Below are 17505 nucleotides of genomic sequence, written 5' to 3'. Positions count from 1 at the left end.
CAAAGTGGATGAACAATTCAGTCCCTTTCTGTGCTTCAGCTTTCAAAAGCAATGCTACACTTACGTGGGGATGCCATTTGGAGCAAAGGACGCGCCCAGAGTATTCACGAAGATAATGAGAAGGGCGGCGTCATATATCAGAGAAAAGTGGAAAGTGAAGCTAGTGATATACCTGGACGACATTTTCCTCATGCACACAGACAGGGATGCATTGAGATCGATCTCACAGGAGATAGCTCAGTTCCTGAGAAATCTGGGCTGGATACTGTTGGAAGAGAAGCTGAAGTTGGAACGCACAAGGAGTGTGGAGTTTCTGGGATTGCTTTGGAACTCGGAAAGGATGGAAGTGACACTCCAAGAAAGGAAGAGAGTGCTGCTGCTAGAGTATGTGCGAACCTGTACAGCATATGCTAAGTGAAGGAAGAGATAAAAGACGAGAGACTTAGCAGCACTCCTCAGGAGGCTGAATTTTGTGAGACTGCAACACCCACCAGCGAGCTTGTGGATGAAGCGCATGCAATACATGCTGATGCAGGCGATAGCCCGCGGAGGCTGGAACTGAACTGTTACAGTCAACCCAATGATACTGGTAGAATTAACACACTGGAGAAAGATACTACAAGAAAACAGACCAAGGAGTCTGAAGAGAAGGAACAGACCAGCGGAACTAATAACAGATGTGTTAGAGCTTGGATGGGGTGAGGTGTTAACAACACCGAAAAAGAACAGAAAGGAGAAGATATATGTCCACGGAAGTTGGACACCCCGGGAGATTGCACTGGCGATCAACGAGAAGGATTCAAGAGCAGTGTTGAGAACACAAGAGAGAAAGGGAGCATGGATGCAACAACAGAAGATAGATCATATTCGTCTGAGGGCAGACAATATGTCCACAAGGTGGACAATACAGAAGAAGAGGGAAGCGCCATTGCTCATTCCAACACTGAGTGTATTGGAAAAGAAACTGAACAGCCTCGACATTACAATACAGACGGAACATCTCCCGGGAGAACAGAACACGGATGCAGATGCACTCAGCCGGATGGCGAAAAAGCCGGACTATGCACTGAGCGGGGAGAAAGTCGCAGAGATATTACAAACAATCGCACTGAGAACACTGGACACAATCTCAAAACCAATTGTGCTGGTGCCCTGTGGAAGTACTTGGAGACAATCCTCCGTGAGAAGGAAGAGAGAGAAAAACATGCCAGGAGACGAGATATTGCTAGTCCATCCGTTCTTGAGAAATATTGGACGTGTGCTGAAAGAGAAAATGAAGGAAGCGCAGAGGGATCTTACGATTCTGATTCTGCCAGCCTGGCGGGGGCAAATCTGGACCCCGCAACTGCAGCCTGGGCATTTGACAAAGACCCTGGGGACCTTTCAGGAGTGCGTGATACGGGGAGCAAAGATGAGAAGGGAAGGCTGGAGATTACCCCCAGGAGAAGTGATATCAGTCACACTGGAGAAGAGAGTATTCAAGGAATGGACCTCTTCAAAGCATGTGGAGAATATGTGAGAGCGAATGACATAGCAGCAGCAATACTGAAAAATCAGAAGAGTGAAAGGGATACGTGGAGAGTGCTGCGAAGATTTAGACAATTCATAGATAGAGAGAGCATGGATGACACCTACCCCCTCACATCCAGAGATGCCAAATGGATTATGGAAGAATTTTTTGAAACTCAATTTAATACAAATGTTTCAAGTGGAGTGATTCATCAGACAGAACGGAAAGTACTGGAGTCCATCAACCTTTTTAGAGAAACCAAGATTGATCGAAAGGACATTGAAATATTTCTAAAGACTTATGTGGGGGATAAGCCAAGAAGGGGAAAACGATGCAAAACGATATGGGATCTCACAATAATCACCAAATGGGAAAAAGCCACCCATGATATGACGGACCAACGAACACTTCAGAGGAGAGCCCTCATCCTCACTATGGTTTTTGGAGCTTTAAGGCCATCAGAGCTGGAAAGAATGAGAAGTGATACTACGATATTTAAGGACGAGTTCGTCCAGACACAAGTACAAACAAAAACATCAGGGGGAGAGACGGTCAAGGTTATTATAAACAAACATCCAAATCCACGTATCTATGCAGTTATCGCGCTGCAACGTTGGATGGAATTTTCAAAGACAACGTTAAAGGATGAACATGTGTGGTTCAATATCAGTGAGAGGCAATCTGCAAACTTGCAGAAGATAAAAGAAGAATTAGTGGCTGTCCTGAGAGAAAATGGAATAACTGAAACATTTACCGCGTTCTCAAAAAGACACGCCGTGATAACACACTTAGCAAGACAACAAGATGCAGATTGGAAAACAATCAATGCGGACGCGAGATGGGTTCCAAGTTCTAGAGTGGCCCAGGAGTATTACACCGTGCTTCCAGTTCAAGACACGAGATGGTTCCTGGAGACAATCGGCGGATCAGGATCCCTTTGTGGAGAAGCGGAAAAGTCAGAGAAGGATAGAGAAAGGAAGGATAAAAGAATTGAGAAGACAGTACCAGGAATTATGGAATATACAGGAGAAAGTTGACAATCTGGAGGAGAAGTGGATAGGAGAAAGAGAAGGAGATCAAAGAGACGAAGGCCAATTCGAGAGAAGAGTACACAGCAGGAGAGTGATATAGCTCAACTTCCCAAAGGTGATGAGACAGCCCCCATAATTCCCCGCAGCATTATGGAGCTGACGGAGGGCAGACAAACTGCCTTGCAAAAGGAGCTGGAACCTGATCGGAGGAAACGCGGAGAGAGAAGCATAGGACAAATTGTCAGGCTTGCTCAAGTGTCGAAGACCCGATCAAGAACACCCAGAAAGCATTCAAAGAGAGGCAGGGAGTAGAGATAAGGGCCGCACCTTCATCCGCAGTCCCTCTGTTCATCCATCGCACGATATCGTGCTAGGAAAGGGGTTTTAGATCACACATACGGAAAGAAAAGGGATTTCAGAACTCATTATTGAGGAGCAAACCTGCTCCTTGCGTTTGTAGATTCGCTTCATTGCGAATTGATAAAAACGCAGTGAGACAGGTTTGCTCAGAGATAATAGGAATGCGGATGGAGAGAAGATACGCGGCTGGGTGCGATGTAGAGCGACATGCAAGTGTGTAGATTACGAGAAAAGGGGAGAGATAACAGAAGAGAGAGGAAAATAGCAACCGCCCGAAATCACAAGAGTGCACCTAGAACCTGTTCAGAGAAATGTGGAATGAATAAAAAGTTTGAAGAAGGAGCCTGCTCCTTTTAATGGAATCGAACAAATGCAAAGAGAACAGTCAGACGGGACCACACAGTGTGTGGTGGGTGGATTTGCTCTGCTGATGCAGCAGAAGAGAGGGAGGCAGAGCACATTACATGCAGTTTTCTTTTTCACTCCTCGCGGAAGCGAATGTGGTTTTTCTTTCTGCTTCGTTTTGAGTTTTCGCCTCACTGAATCCCTGCACTGACTGCAGGAGGGAGCTCCGAGGGGCAACGTCCCCTGCCCTCTGGTCTTCGTAACCAAGGCGAAAAGGCGAAGTATGTGGTGAAGTGAAGCGGACAATTCATAATAAACTTTTTTATTGTTTAAATGTTTTTGTCTATATTTTCATCTCGCCCTTTTTCCAACGTCATTTTGGGAGGGCGAAGTTCTCACAAAACCAGCCCATAAATTGTGATCAATACTCATTATCTCGGAGTGAACCTGTCTCTCTGTTTTTTTTTAACATTAATCAAACAGAACAAATAACTAGAAAATTTTTTCGATTGAACCACAATTTTGTTTTCTTTATGGAATCAAACATTTTAAGTTCGTGTAATTATTTTTGAAATCATAAAATTTTTCGAAATGTTGATTTATCAAAGGTTGTTCATTATTGAATGGAGATTATGCATTAATGTGATAATTTTCTTTCTTTTGTTTTCAAAACGAATGATTCTGCACAAATAATGATGAAGATGTCTTTTGCTAGCCTTTTCATTTTTCAATAATCTTTTTTTAATATTTAAGTGAAATTTTCTGACCGAAATTTTTGAATGTTGAAATATGATTTCAAAAATAATCGCACAGGTATTTATTAATATATAGAAAATGTGGCTTTCTTTTTTTTCCTCTTTTGAATTAACTTTCATATTTTTTCAAAAATTTTTTAATGAATTTTTCGAATGATAAAAATCAAATGCACTCTGGTAACAACTGAAGTCACTGCATTTAGTTGAAATAATCAGAATAATTTTTGCTGAAAATTTATTGATGATAAAACAAATAATACGAATGAATAGTGTGCCTTCATTTCCACAATAATCTCTTTTTGTCTAATTTCAATGTATACCCATTGAAACATTTAAAGATAAATCATATGTGTTGAATTAGTCGACTCAAACTTTATTGACTGAAAAGAAGCTATTATGAACAAAATATGGTGGAAAATCCGGACTTTCAAGCTTTTAATGCACAAAGCATGAAAAAATTGTTTCACCTATTGCATTTTGAAACTTAACCAGATTTCAAAATAAATTTGATTTTCATTTTTGAAAGCAAACGCCATTGATATAATAACATTAAGTTCAGTAACTTCATATGTATTACAAAAAACAAACACATTTGTTACAAAATTTTTTAATCACAAAAAGCTTTCAAAAGTGCATAATTTTTCTATGAAAATGCCTGAAGTCAAATATTTTGTCCCATATACACTTTTTTTCTTTTTCTATTGTTTTTGATTTTGAACAAAATATTAAAATATGTTTTGACAAATCACAACTATAAGAAACATTCAGAAACTCATATTTTTCGGATTTTTTTTGTAAAAGTTTGATTAAATATAATATTATAAAACAAGCCAGGGGTGAATTTATCATTATTGCTATATTTTTTTCATTAAAAAAAATCAAAATTTCGAAAATATAATGGTTATGATCAAACTTATTTCAAAAATTTTTGTTTGAAAATTGAACGATTTTTTGTAATTTCTTGGTGTAGTTAAATTTGACTTGTAATAAAAACCTAACAATTCAAATCAAGTGAATTAAAGATATTTGAAGCACTCATTTGTTTGCGTTTTTTATTTTTAAAGAATAAATAAAGTTTTAAAATGAACTTGAGTGTTTTCGTTCTTCTTTACGATTTTCTCTCAAATCAATATGTTAAATTTTGGGTAAACTTTTTTAATTTTGTTCATTTTTTTATAAATACGGCTTGAGTTTTTATCAAAAAAAAAAATCACTTTTTCACACAAAAAAGACGTGTGTTTCAATGATTGTGCAAAATGAAAAGAAAAAATACTAAACATTTGTATGAATTGCTAACTTTTTTTATTCTTCTCTATAAAATAGAACAAGAAAGGAAAGAATATCATAAAAAAAATTTTTTTTTTTAAATCTTCTTATACATCGATTTCAACTTTTCCTTTTAGAAATTGATTTGAACATAACCATAATATTATCGAAATTTTAATTTTTTTTCAATGAAAAAAATATAGCAATAATGATAAATTCACCCCTAGCATGTTTTATTTTTGATGTTAAATCATTCTATCACAAAAAATCCGAAAAAAAAATGAGTTTCTGAATGTTACTTAAAGATGTGATAAACCGATGTTATTTCATTGATAATCGTTTTATTGTGCTCCATATTTCATCAATTTGTAATGAATATTTTCATTGTTTCTTTTCTCTTCATGAAATATTGTTTGTGATATTTCGAAAATCATGAGCTCAGTTTCATTTTGTTTTGATTTTTTGCTTTTGTTTCTTATCTTTTGCACATTTTGATCATTTTGTTTTCTTTTTTCAAATCTTTTCAAAACAATGATGCAAAACAGTGGCAATAAATAATATACTATGGGCGTTAACAATTTTTGTTTTCAAAATCAGTTGATCTTCCTATATGAGTGTTTCATTCGGAATGGAAACTGTCCAATGATTAAACTCACTTTTCAAACACTCATCAATTGGATTCAAGCCATTGATTGCATCAATTTGTATATGAATTAAGGATGTATTGATCTGTTGCAATATCGATCAAGAAACATCAAAACTCATGCTCTTTATTTTTCTGATTATCACTTTTGCAATTTCACAAGAATTGGATGAAGGAAAACCTTATACAGTTTATGTGAAGCAAAGTGGAAGTGACACAAACACTGGCACAGAGATCGATCAGGAAAAGAAATCATTGAAAAGTGCATATGATCTGCTTGGTGAAGAAGAAGCATGCAAGATCTATATTGTCAATGACGCAACTGCATTCACAGCAGAAGCAATAACTTTCAGCAAAAGTGAAGGAATAATGATTGAAGGAGCTGATGGCAAGGGAACGAAAAATGAAATTGTTTCAATTGACTGCGATGTTCATCCAAGTGGAAGTCTTTTAATATGTAGAGAAGATACTGAATTCAAATATTTGGCATTCCACTTTCCCGTTATTATAAGCAGTTATGGAACATATCCATTGATTCATGGGGTTGGAAGGGAACTCACCATAAAAAACTGTCAATTTATTCATCCCCCAACAAATAACAAAATTGGGGAATATGCCGTTGTGCATGTGGAAGGCAGTAATGTTCAAATGAATTCAGTTGAGTGTATTGATGAAAATCAAACTATTTCAATTTCTCGCGCAATTTTTTTTTTTTGCGCCTAAAGCATTATCATTAACGAATGTGACTTTGAAGAAAATTTCCAGTGATAGTTCACTCGTTTCCATAGAAGAATATAAAGATATTGAAATGGATGCGACGCTGAATAATTGCACATTCACAGAATGTCAAGCTGGAAGTTATGGTATAATATCTGTTTTTAGCGAAATCAGTAAAAGTTCATTCACAATTGGAGATGGAGGCTTAACATCTTTCACCTCTTGTAGCAGTGGTGGATCTTATGCCAAATCTGGTGGAATCTATTTGTATATGCCAAATATTGCATCAGCATCACAACTGAAATGGCCAACAGATGGAAAGAATCTGGTATTTCAGAATTGTTCAGCATATGATAGTGGCAAAAAGAGAAACACTGGACTGTATTTAGAAATAAAAGGAAGTTCTTTATTCACAGATATTGCAGATGCAATGATGAACAGTTTTGCAGCTGATTACACAAGAAGAGACAACAGATGGTGTGTTGTTGTCAATGGATATGATTTCACAAGTTTGTATTTTGATCCTGCTCCCAAAAAACCAGACAATATGACAAGGGCATTCGTGAAGAAAGGAGGGAAGGGAAATGGAATCGATGTTAATTCAGCAATCAACAGCTTGAAGGAAGCTTATGATTTCTTGGAAAAGAGCGGGAAATGTTTCATTGACATTATCAAAACATCTGATCCAATCAAAGCAGAAGCCATAAGTTTCATCATTAACAGTGGAATAACAATTGAAGGAGTGAATGACAATGGAGAGGGAAATACAGAAGCTTCCATCAATTGTGATGTTTCTGTTTCATCAATTCTCTTTTCTTGCCAGAAAACTGTGGAATTCAAGTGTTTGGCATTCCAATTCTCTTCAACAGAAAAGAATTGGGACTCATTGATCAGTGCTGGATTAGGTTCAATATCACTGAAAATATCAACATGTCGATTTGCCAGAATTGGATCACAAGCACAAGAAGGAATGATGGCAAATACGGATGGAAACAGCCCCTTGGAAAGCAGTCTTGTGAGTGTGACATCTGGAAGTGTGGAAATGGACACAGTGAAATGCACAGATGAGACCTCATTTGTGGCATTCTCTTCATCACCATTTTCATTTTCTGGAGCCCGTGAAGTATCATTGAGCACTGTGGAGATCAGCAAAGTGAATGTTCAAAATGGAGCAGCAATCAGTATCAGAGATAAGAGTGATTTATCTTCGAAGGTGTCAATCGAAGGATTGAATGTTCGAGAAGTGAAATCGGAGAAAGGAGCAGCAGCAGGGTTGGATATCACCCTCAGTTCAAAAGAATCAAGAGTGGCGATTGGAAGGTCAAGCAAATGTTCATTCAAATCGTGTTCAGCACCAGAAGGGAAATCAGGAGCAATATTCATTGAGATGCCCAAGGCCACATCGAATCTGCAACTCCCTTCAGAACACAACCTGGAGATCGACAGCTCAAACACAGCTGGCTCAAAAACAACTTCTCTGTTCATCATTGCCCCAGACTTCGAAAAGTTCTGCAAACAAGAAGATGCCTTTGCGTTTGCGAATGACTTTGATGAATCAACATCTGGGTGGATCGAGGGAGCAAAAGATGCAGAATCAGAGCCTGAGGATGTGTATGAGAAGTTTGTGAAAGTGAGACAAGAGAAACTGAAAGATCAAAACAAAAAGAGGAAGGCAGGGATCGTTGTTGCTATTGTTGTGCCAATAGTGGTTGTTGTGGCAGTTGTGGTGATTGTGATTGTGATTGTTGTTGTGAGGAAAAGGAAATCAAGAAATGAAGAGAATGACAATAAGGAACAAGAAATGAAGGATTAGGATAAAATTGATTTTTCTTTATTCTTTTCAATTGATATTTGTTCTTGTCTTTCCTTGTGTATTCATCACTTTTGTTTCTTTTTTCATCAATTTCTCATGTGATTTTATATTTCATAATTCATACCTTTTTTTTCACTTATTCTGTCAAATGCAGAATACACAATATATTTATTTCCCAGGAATTCCCAAGAAAAAATGCATCAAACTTTCTGATGAACAGAACATTCTGAATCTTTCAATAATTTTTTGCAAATCTTTAAAAATAAAAAATCACATGTTATTCAGTTTGAATAGATGGAATGGAGATAATATCGTTTCATGGTTTTCAAAATAATGAAATAAAAAAGATATTTGTTTGATTTTCAATTAAGCAGAAAATTTTCGTTATCCAGAATCCATTAACAGTTGAATAAAACAGATGTGGTTTCATAAGAAAAAAATTCAAAGCAGAAATGGGACAGACATTGTTAATCTCCACACCCTTCAAATTGTTTTCAGAGGAACGAAAAAATAAATTTCCTATGAATAAATGTTTCACTTTTGCATATGGCTCAATTAAAAAGTGACTTTGGAAGAATGTATTTTGAAGAATGAGCCCATGAGCAATTTGCAATGCAAATGAAAATGAAGAAATGTTGAAAGGAGAAGAACAACTTTGAGAGGAAATTAAGTGAAATTAGGCAAAGAAACAGAATAACGATTTAATATGATTGCTGAACGAAGAAATATTCATTTCTGTGACAACAAAGCGGCTGAAGAGGAAAAAAGAGTGAAAAGCAGAAAAGAAAAATAATTGGAGCATAACTTTTGGTTGATTTGCAAAAAAAAGAATGAGAGTGAGACATCTTCTCGTACTCCGTCAACAGGAAAATGCAGATAAAAACAGAAAAAGACAGAAGAAAGAAGACAAAAGAAAAATGAAAAGAATCGAGAGAAAAGCAAAGAATGAAAACAAAAAAGAGGAAGAAAAGAATGAAAAGATGAGAGCATACATCCCTGAATGAAAGTTGAAACAAAATTGAGAAAATGAGATAGGGCTCGTTATTTCAATTTTCTAATTAAGTTGTTCACATTTTGAATCTTATTAACGTCCTTGTTGGCTTTTTGCAGCATTTTCAGTTGTTTTCAACTTTATCATTCTGACCTCCAAAAGAAAGACACTTCAATTACACTGAAGAAAAAAAAAATTGAAAAAATTGCAACAACGAAAGCGATTTTAGTTCAAGATGTGAAAAGGTTATAATTGGAGTGAGAAAGAATGAGGAGTTGTTGAGTGAAAGGGAAGTGTTTTAAAAAAGGGAAATGAAGTCGATGGAGGCATATTCGATAGTGGCTCATGGGTTCTGTTCGTGCCCGTCACAGGAATCATCATCACTTCCATTGTTAGCATCGATTATGTTCTAACCGATTAGAGAGAGAGCCATAACACACATCACTTTCTTTTTGTAAATAATTCCATTCAATTTTCGTCGGGGTTGTTTATCCTCATCGGTTGAATGGAGACTGTGTAACACAACTTCCATTGGAAAATGCACGTTTTTCTCTGACGTTTGCTCCAAACACCATGGACGAAGCAGAAAGTGTATCCATTTTTTCATTTTCATTCGGAACAAATCACATAAGTTATAAATTGATTATCACAAAACATTTTTTTGAAAAAAAAAGGAAACCTTAACATAAAGTGAAAGGTTTTGATCTAATGTGTTTGATTTTATAATTGCTGCCACGAAAAAACATTGAAAGAATGAAACGATTTGCTTCAATTAAGTGAAGCACATTTGAAAATAAAAAGCTGGAAAATAACTCATTGACAATTTCAAAACAACGACTAACATCAAACAAAAAGTATCACGTCCTCATTTCATGAAATTTGGGACAAAACCTGTTTCATGAAAACTCTATATTTTTTGTGCCTGAAACCTTTTTGGGGCCAGTTGGCTTCTTAATTTTGTCTAATCTGAGCACTTTCACAAGCAATCTTGCAGAATGGAATATCATCTGCAATAAAAAGTTTAATCAAAATAAATGTGAAAATCAAATTGTGATGAAAAGAAATAAAATGCAAAGATAATGTTTTTTTTAAAAAAATAATTATTATAGAAAGAAAAAAACAATTATATAAAGAAAGAAAGAAAGAAAGAAAATATAACATAATATAATAAAACTATACATGAATATGAAACAAATAAGTCATAAAATTGTAGTAATTAGTAAACAAAACAGCCTTCAAAAACAATAACTTTTACTTTTCATACTTGAAATTGTACACACTTTGGCAGCTTTGTAAACACAATGGCTTGCTTTTTCCGATCAACAAAAAATGACGCAGTTTTCTTCTTTGTGTTAACTTCGCAAGCGACTTGTGAACCTCTTGATCTCCAGGGATCAATAAAAGGCAATGAAGCACCCAAATGTCCTTGATCCTTTATAATCATCCCTTCTGTATTAACTCCTTTCCATTTCCCTTGACCAAAAGGACTAAATCGATGGCTTAGACCAGAAGAACCAAAAGCAGAAGATGACCCTAAACCGAAAGGAGGTGCAAATGGATTTTCCGCTTGATGGCTTGTCGATCAACTTTTTGATTTCTTTGGCTTCAGCAAAGAATTGCGCTTCTTGATGGCATTCTTCATGTTACTCTCGCACACTTGTAGTATTGCAAAACCGCGGGACGACGGATTGGCCTCTTCCACAAGCAAATCCACCCGCTAAATGCCTTTGTTGAATGGATTGCCCAAACAAACAGGAACAGGAAATAGTCTATTCACACAAATTAGGCGCTCCTTCTGCAACAACTGAATATCTGCATCAAACTTCTGATTAAACCCAGATCTCTCTTCAGTGAGAAAATGAAGAGGTCCTCTCATTTCTAACAAATAAAGAAAGAAAGATGAAATATTTCAAAAAAAAAAAAAATCAATTAATCAATAAGTTAATAACAAAACACAAAATACGTAAAATATCTGAAATTCAATAATTATAAATAAAGAATGCAAACTTCCCTTCACTGGCTTTTTGTTTTCTTTATATCCTTCTTTTCCTTTTCCTCCCTCTGACGACGACGATGATGATGAATCAGAGCCGCTTTCATCGTTGCCACTTTCATCAGAATCACTTTCATCTTCAGACTCCTCTGAGTCATCTGATTCCTCATCGCTGTCAGAATCGCTATCAGAGTCGCTGCCACTCTCACTTTTCTTTTTCCCTTTTTCATCTCCTTCTTTTTGCGATTTCTCTCCATCTTCAATCAGTCTAGCTGGCGTTCCGATAAAAGGGCTCGATTCATCAGAGGGATTAAATGGAGGCATCAATAAAGGATCCCCAAATGAAGAAGACGGAAATCCTGGTGCAGGAAATCCTGGTGGAGCCATGCTTGACACAGAAAGTGAAGGCTCCTCAGAAAAGGGCCCAGCTAAAGAAATTCCAGGCGAAAAGGACCAGCTGTGGAAAGTCCAGTTGGCAGCATTGGCCCAGGCCCTTGCATCGCACTTCCAAATGAAGGCGGGAACTTCGCAGGGCCACCAAAAATCCCCGAACTCTCCATCGGTGCTAATGAAGATATGAATGGCTTCGAAGCAGCTTTTCCAGCGCCTAAAGAGCTTGATGCTTTCGAAGAAAACGCTGATGGAACAGAAAATTTCCAATCTGCTTGACTCGAAGTTCTTGCCTTCCCAAAAGCAAAAGCTGGCTCACCTTTTTTCTTTGGCAAACCGCTTGAAGCTAAAAAATAACAACAACAACGAATCAATGAAAGATTTTGACATTTTATTTAAAAATTGTTTTTGAAAATTTGATAACAAGCCATATTCAGCGATAACTTCTTCAGCAATTTTGGACGCAGCTCCTTTGCTCATTCCATATTCTTCCTCAGAATACCCTCGATTTCTTCTTTCATCGTTCCACGCACAATTCCACAGAGAAGATTTGCTGTTTCTTTCATTAAATCAAACAGCTCCTCTTTCTTTTCTCGCTTACTCCACGTGCATGCATGCCTAATTCACTTTATGTTTCATCCCTCGATAACTTACGTTTTTTCCCCAAACTTAAATTGCTCATCAATTTATTATTTTCTTCAGTCACTCACCGTTCATGTTAATTGTTAAATGTTGCCAACGATAATTCTTTAATTATTATGGTTGTTTCAGTTATACAGTCTGTCCCAAAAAAATGTTGATCTGTCCGTTTTTAATGTCGATCATACCATGCTTTTTAAATAAATAATGAACCATATTTTTCATCAATTTAATGGATTGCATGTTAGAAAATATGACTTAACGTGGAAAATGGAGTTATTGCTATTTTTTTTAACCAAGACATAATCAATGATGTTTGTTGTTTGTTACACAATAGTTCATTTACAAATGTTGCTATTATTTGGTTTCATATTCTTTCATTATCATTCTCACTCGAATAAGGTCTTATAAGAGAATATTCTAGTTGAAATCTTTGTGCACCAATTTTCTAATTCATTATTACTTATTGGATCATATTTATTAAATGTATTGTCCATTTTGAACAAATTGAACTTGTTTCTTTTAAATATATGTTTATTTTATGCTCTGAACGGTTATTAAACTGTTTTATTTGTGCTTTTCACTTCAAAATTTCAATATAAAATTGAATATTGATTAATGACTGTTGAACTTATTTCATTATTCTTTATTTTCATTAAATTTTCATGGAGAAAATGAGCAAATATCTCATTGATCATGCTTTGGAATCAAGAAAATATGTATTTTCATTTTTCGTAAATCGAAAGTGTCAACACAAATGTTTTTATTTTTTTTATTTAGTCTCTAAACAAATCAAAATTAACAAAAAATTAAAAAACTTTCATTGTGATGTAAAATCAAAGTTTTGAAAGCAAAATTATAAGTACATAATCTTTCTTTAAACATATAAATCATCTCTTTCAATAATAAATCCAATACTTAAGGAAAATCAAAAGGAGAAGTTATAATGTTGTTTTCAACACATGGAAAGCATACAAAGGATATATTCTGCAATAAAATGATAGAACAAACTAGCTAATTTGAAGAATGCATAAAATTGAAGTTTATTTAAAAACACGTATCTTGCTAAAACATGGAGAATTTGAGAACAACAAACCGACTGTTCCTGTGGAATTAACTTTCCGTTTCGCATGAGATAGTTTTTTGACTTAAAACCAATCATGAGGTGATCTTCAATATGTTTCATTATTTAATCTTAACGAAATATGAAAGATGCAAAACAAAAAAGGGAATTCATTAAAAGTGTAAATTGAAATTGAATGATTATTACGTGCATACCATTTCTATTTTGTTTATTTTCGAGTCATTTACTCAAAGAGCTCTTAAACAAAGCATGACATTAACAAAACATATCAATCATACTCATATCATTCAATTTTGGGAGTCCTTTTTTGATATTGTTGATGGTATGATCGACATTAAAAACGGACAGATCAACATTTTTTTGGGACAGACTGTACAAATTTGACTATCTTTTTATTGGAAATGCCTTTCGTATTTCAGCTTTCAGTACATCTTCGTTTGAAACAGTTTTAACAGGATTAATTCCAAAATTGGACCTGCACTTCATTTCATCATTCTTGTCGCGAAACACTTCAAAAACGAAAGTTTCATTAATTCGTTCCTTCTTCAACGCTTGCAAAATGAGAAAAGCAAAAATACCTTCAAACGTGCGAATTGCAAAGGCACTCAACTGCACACCGAACCTTGTCTGCCAGGTTAGAACCGGATATATATGTTAAAAGGTTATTGAGAAAAAAAACATGTTGATGACTCGAAAGCAAGAAAAACGAGTCATGGAAATACTGAAAAATTTGAGAGATAAAAGAAAGCAAATCACACCGAAAACGCTAAGAGCCGTTGTTGCAAAAGTTTGTCATAAAACGCCTTCTCACAATTTTCATTCTTCATTCATAAAAAGGCATAGCGAGGAATTGATGATTGTTCCATCAAGCGTGAGAGACGAAAAAAGAATGAAAATTTCGGAACAAAGTATTATAACCTGGAAAAATTACAAGACTCAATATGTGAATGGAAAATATTCATCAATGATCTTTTGTGCTGATGAATCAGGTTATCATGCGCATGAAGATACAAGAAAGATGAATCTTATAGTCTAAACAAATGAAAATCGTGTTATTGATCACACGCCTGTTGACAGAGAAGAAAAAAGGATTTCATTGCTCCACTGCATTTCACTTGATGGTACTTTTGTCCCTCCTTGTTTTCTGGTGCAAAAACCGTTCAACACAAGATCCCTTCGGTCTCTAGGCTATTGAATATGAATTCATGGTTGTGTGGAAATCGGAAATTCGTCTTATTTCACAAAGGAGTGGTTTGAAAACTGGATTGAGAAAGTTTTCATTCCTCATGTCAACATTAAAAGAATGATTTTACCAGATAAGCACGCACAGGCAGTGTTGATTCTTGATGGTTGCAGAATCCACCTGTCAGATAATATATTGACTCGACTTGTTAATAAAAATATTTTGCTTTTGGTTTCACCTCCGAATACAACACATTTGCTTCGGTCATTGGATTCATTTATTTTCTCGCTTTGGAAGCTTCAAATTTAACAGGTCAGATCGGGTTCAATGCACGATAGTATGGAACATCTTTTGTGGGTAGGAATGAACGCAATATTGCAAGTTTCTTCATCGATAAACATTTTTTCTGCTTTTAAAGAAAATGGACTTGTGAATGATTTTCACAAGACTCCTTCAACAGCTCAGATCTTTGAAGAAAGCTTCAAAAAAGTGATCGAAATTGTCAAATTGGACAACAAGTCATTGCCACTGTCATGCACAAGACAAACAAGACAAACAAAAGGAGGAGAGTGGGGAATAATGAACATCGACAGAATGCCAGTTTATTTTGGACTTCCGCAAAAAACAATACTTGGTGAAAAACAGAAATGTTTAAGAGTTTTTTTCATTCATATTTCATGGAGCATTTCAATAATAACATGATTAAATAAACAAAATATTCATCAAATTTTTCTTTTTCTTTTTTTTCAATGATACAAAAAGAATTAACAATTAACAAGAACAGTGAATATCTGTTTTTTTTTTGAAAAGATCAGAACCTTATTATTGTTTTTTCATTATTTACTTTTTTCTCAAAAAACTAATATTTCTCTTTCTTGCATGAGTGATTGTTTGAATGCATTTTTAAACAATGTGAAAGATAAAGATGAAGTTGATTATCAAATTGATTCTTTGTTTTCACACCTGAAATTGTGAAGAGATATTTCATCTAACGACAAAAGAGAAGCTTGGAAAAATTTTCTTCTTCAAACTTATGCATCTTTTTAAACTGAAACGAATCATTGGATCATTCACTTTAACACAACCCTCCCAATCTCACATACAAAGAGTTAAATATGCATCGCAATCCAACCCAATTTTTTCTGTTTTCTTCATTTCATAATTAACTTCTAATGCATTCCAATTTTTTCTCTCTCAAACTATCTATCTTCAAAAAAATGTACTTCGCAGGAGCCTCAAACCAAGCATCTTCGCAATTTCTCGTTTTCTTCAATCATCTCATTCATCTTTCCATCTTTCAATTTCTTTCTCAATTATTTCCCACATTTCCTCATCTCTCCCACAATGGATTGTTTCTTCTTTTTCAAAGCCACTTATTCATTGCTGTTTCGTTCAGCCAACCTGTTGAAAACAGTTCAAAAATATCGTAAAAAATTATTCAGATTTATAGAACAAATTATTTAGCCAGGTTTGATGCCTTATTTGATTGGCAAAAGATGCTTTCTCTGATGAAATTCCACAAATCCTAAAAATTTCCCGTTCCTTCCATTTTCAAAGTTGTTAGCAGCTGATTCGCCAATCATTCCTTCCTATATTCTTTTTTAATCAAAAAATGCAACAGTTTCCAATCCTTCTGAAAAAGTGAGATTCAAATTTTCTCTTCAAGTTCATCAACTTTGGTTCGTTTCAGAATTCAATTTCATTGTTTTGCTCAAAGACTTCACTAACTTTATTTAACTTCTTCGAAGCGATTTTTACCCCTAATTCATCAAAATTACTTGTTTGACTTGGGTATAAGTGAAAATGAATAAGTGGGTGAAAAGATAGAGAAAATTACTAATTATTTGCAATAATATTAACTTAAGATAACAAATTTTTAATTAATAAATAGTTCAATAATTATTATTGGTTTTTGACTGAATATTTTTTGAGGATTTGGGTGATCATTTTTGAAATAATATTTTTTCTTTCAAAAATTTCGGTTTGAAAATATCTTTTGAATGTCAACAAATGAACACTGAAAAGTTAACAGACATATTCAAGACCTCTTAATTATTATTTCAGATTATGCATTAGATTTTGAAATAGTTGTGATTATTCTAACATTTGAATACAAAATCTCTTCCCAAAGGCAAACAACCTTTGAAAAAATCTATATTCCGGAAAAAGTTATGATTTCAATAATAATCACCCATTTGTTTTTTCCGAACTGACAATTTTTGTCACATTAGTCAGTTAATAAAATTTTCAAATTTAAATGAGAGTGTAACAAGGGTTTCGACTGATGATGCTACAATATGTTTTGATTTTTCACATTGATTTGACAAAAGAAAGTAGCCCTGGGTGACGTGGTGACTTCTGACGTGATTTTTTCGATTTTTGACGGACGTGACAGATTATTCCAAGTCACAAAAAAAAAAATAAAAAATAAAAAATAAAAAATAAAAAATAAAAAATAAAAAATAAAAAATAAAAAAATAAATAAAAATTTCCATTATTCAATTTTGACTGACGTGAAAGCGGCAATCGGAATTTTGATACGTTACTGACGTCACAAGTCAGTGACGTCATTCTGAGTTAGATATTTGAATTAGTTAGAAGAAGTTTACAACTTTCATATTAGCTAACTGAAACAGAAATTAAATAAATCACTGAATTGTGTGCCTTTTACCCATTATTAATCAACAGTTTTTAGTAATTACTCTGTTTTCTGAATACGCGTTTTAGAAAACAAAATTGGTGTTGCTTGAAATTTAATAATGTTTGAGCTGAAACATAATTCAAT

The 17505-nt window shown here is 34.7% G+C and overlaps 5 protein-coding genes across 5 annotated transcripts; 3 read left to right on the top strand and 2 right to left on the bottom strand.

Annotated features, from left to right (window-relative positions):
- Positions 1-51: 51 nt before the first annotated feature.
- Positions 52-2547, top strand: MONOS_2361 (uncharacterized protein; the record flags this gene model as incomplete). Its single annotated transcript, XM_067872278.1, has 2 exons — positions 52-384; positions 730-2547. The coding sequence occupies 2 exons, from the start codon at positions 52-54 to the stop codon at positions 2545-2547; spliced, it is 2151 nt and encodes a 716-aa protein (XP_067722522.1).
- A 724-nt stretch (positions 2548-3271) lies between these two features.
- MONOS_2360 (uncharacterized protein) lies at positions 3272-3543 on the top strand (the record flags this gene model as incomplete). The annotated part of the gene is made up of 2 exons (XM_067872277.1): positions 3272-3404; positions 3464-3543. The coding sequence occupies 2 exons, from the start codon at positions 3272-3274 to the stop codon at positions 3541-3543; spliced, it is 213 nt and encodes a 70-aa protein (XP_067722521.1).
- A 3175-nt stretch (positions 3544-6718) lies between these two features.
- Positions 6719-8440, top strand: MONOS_2359 (uncharacterized protein; the record flags this gene model as incomplete). Its single annotated transcript, XM_067872275.1, has 1 exon — positions 6719-8440. One exon carries the CDS (start codon positions 6719-6721, stop codon positions 8438-8440), a length of 1722 nt encoding a protein of 573 aa, XP_067722520.1.
- A 2708-nt stretch (positions 8441-11148) lies between these two features.
- MONOS_2358 (uncharacterized protein) lies at positions 11149-11811 on the bottom strand (the record flags this gene model as incomplete). The annotated part of the gene is made up of 2 exons (XM_067872274.1): positions 11149-11309; positions 11439-11811. 2 exons carry the CDS (start codon positions 11809-11811, stop codon positions 11149-11151), a joined length of 534 nt encoding a protein of 177 aa, XP_067722519.1.
- Positions 11812-11852: 41 nt separating this feature from the next.
- Positions 11853-12380, bottom strand: MONOS_2357 (uncharacterized protein; the record flags this gene model as incomplete). The annotated part of the gene is made up of 2 exons (XM_067872273.1): positions 11853-12160; positions 12317-12380. The coding sequence occupies 2 exons, from the start codon at positions 12378-12380 to the stop codon at positions 11853-11855; spliced, it is 372 nt and encodes a 123-aa protein (XP_067722518.1).
- Positions 12381-17505: the final 5125 nt, after the last annotated feature.

The sequence above is a fragment of the Monocercomonoides exilis genome, assembly GCF_001643675.1.
Source record: "Monocercomonoides exilis strain PA203 chromosome Unknown scaffold41-876177, whole genome shotgun sequence".
Classification (NCBI taxonomy): Eukaryota; Preaxostyla; order Oxymonadida; family Polymastigidae; genus Monocercomonoides; species Monocercomonoides exilis.
Note: the sequence above shows the minus strand (reverse complement) of the source record. Positions and strands in the feature narration are given on the sequence as shown.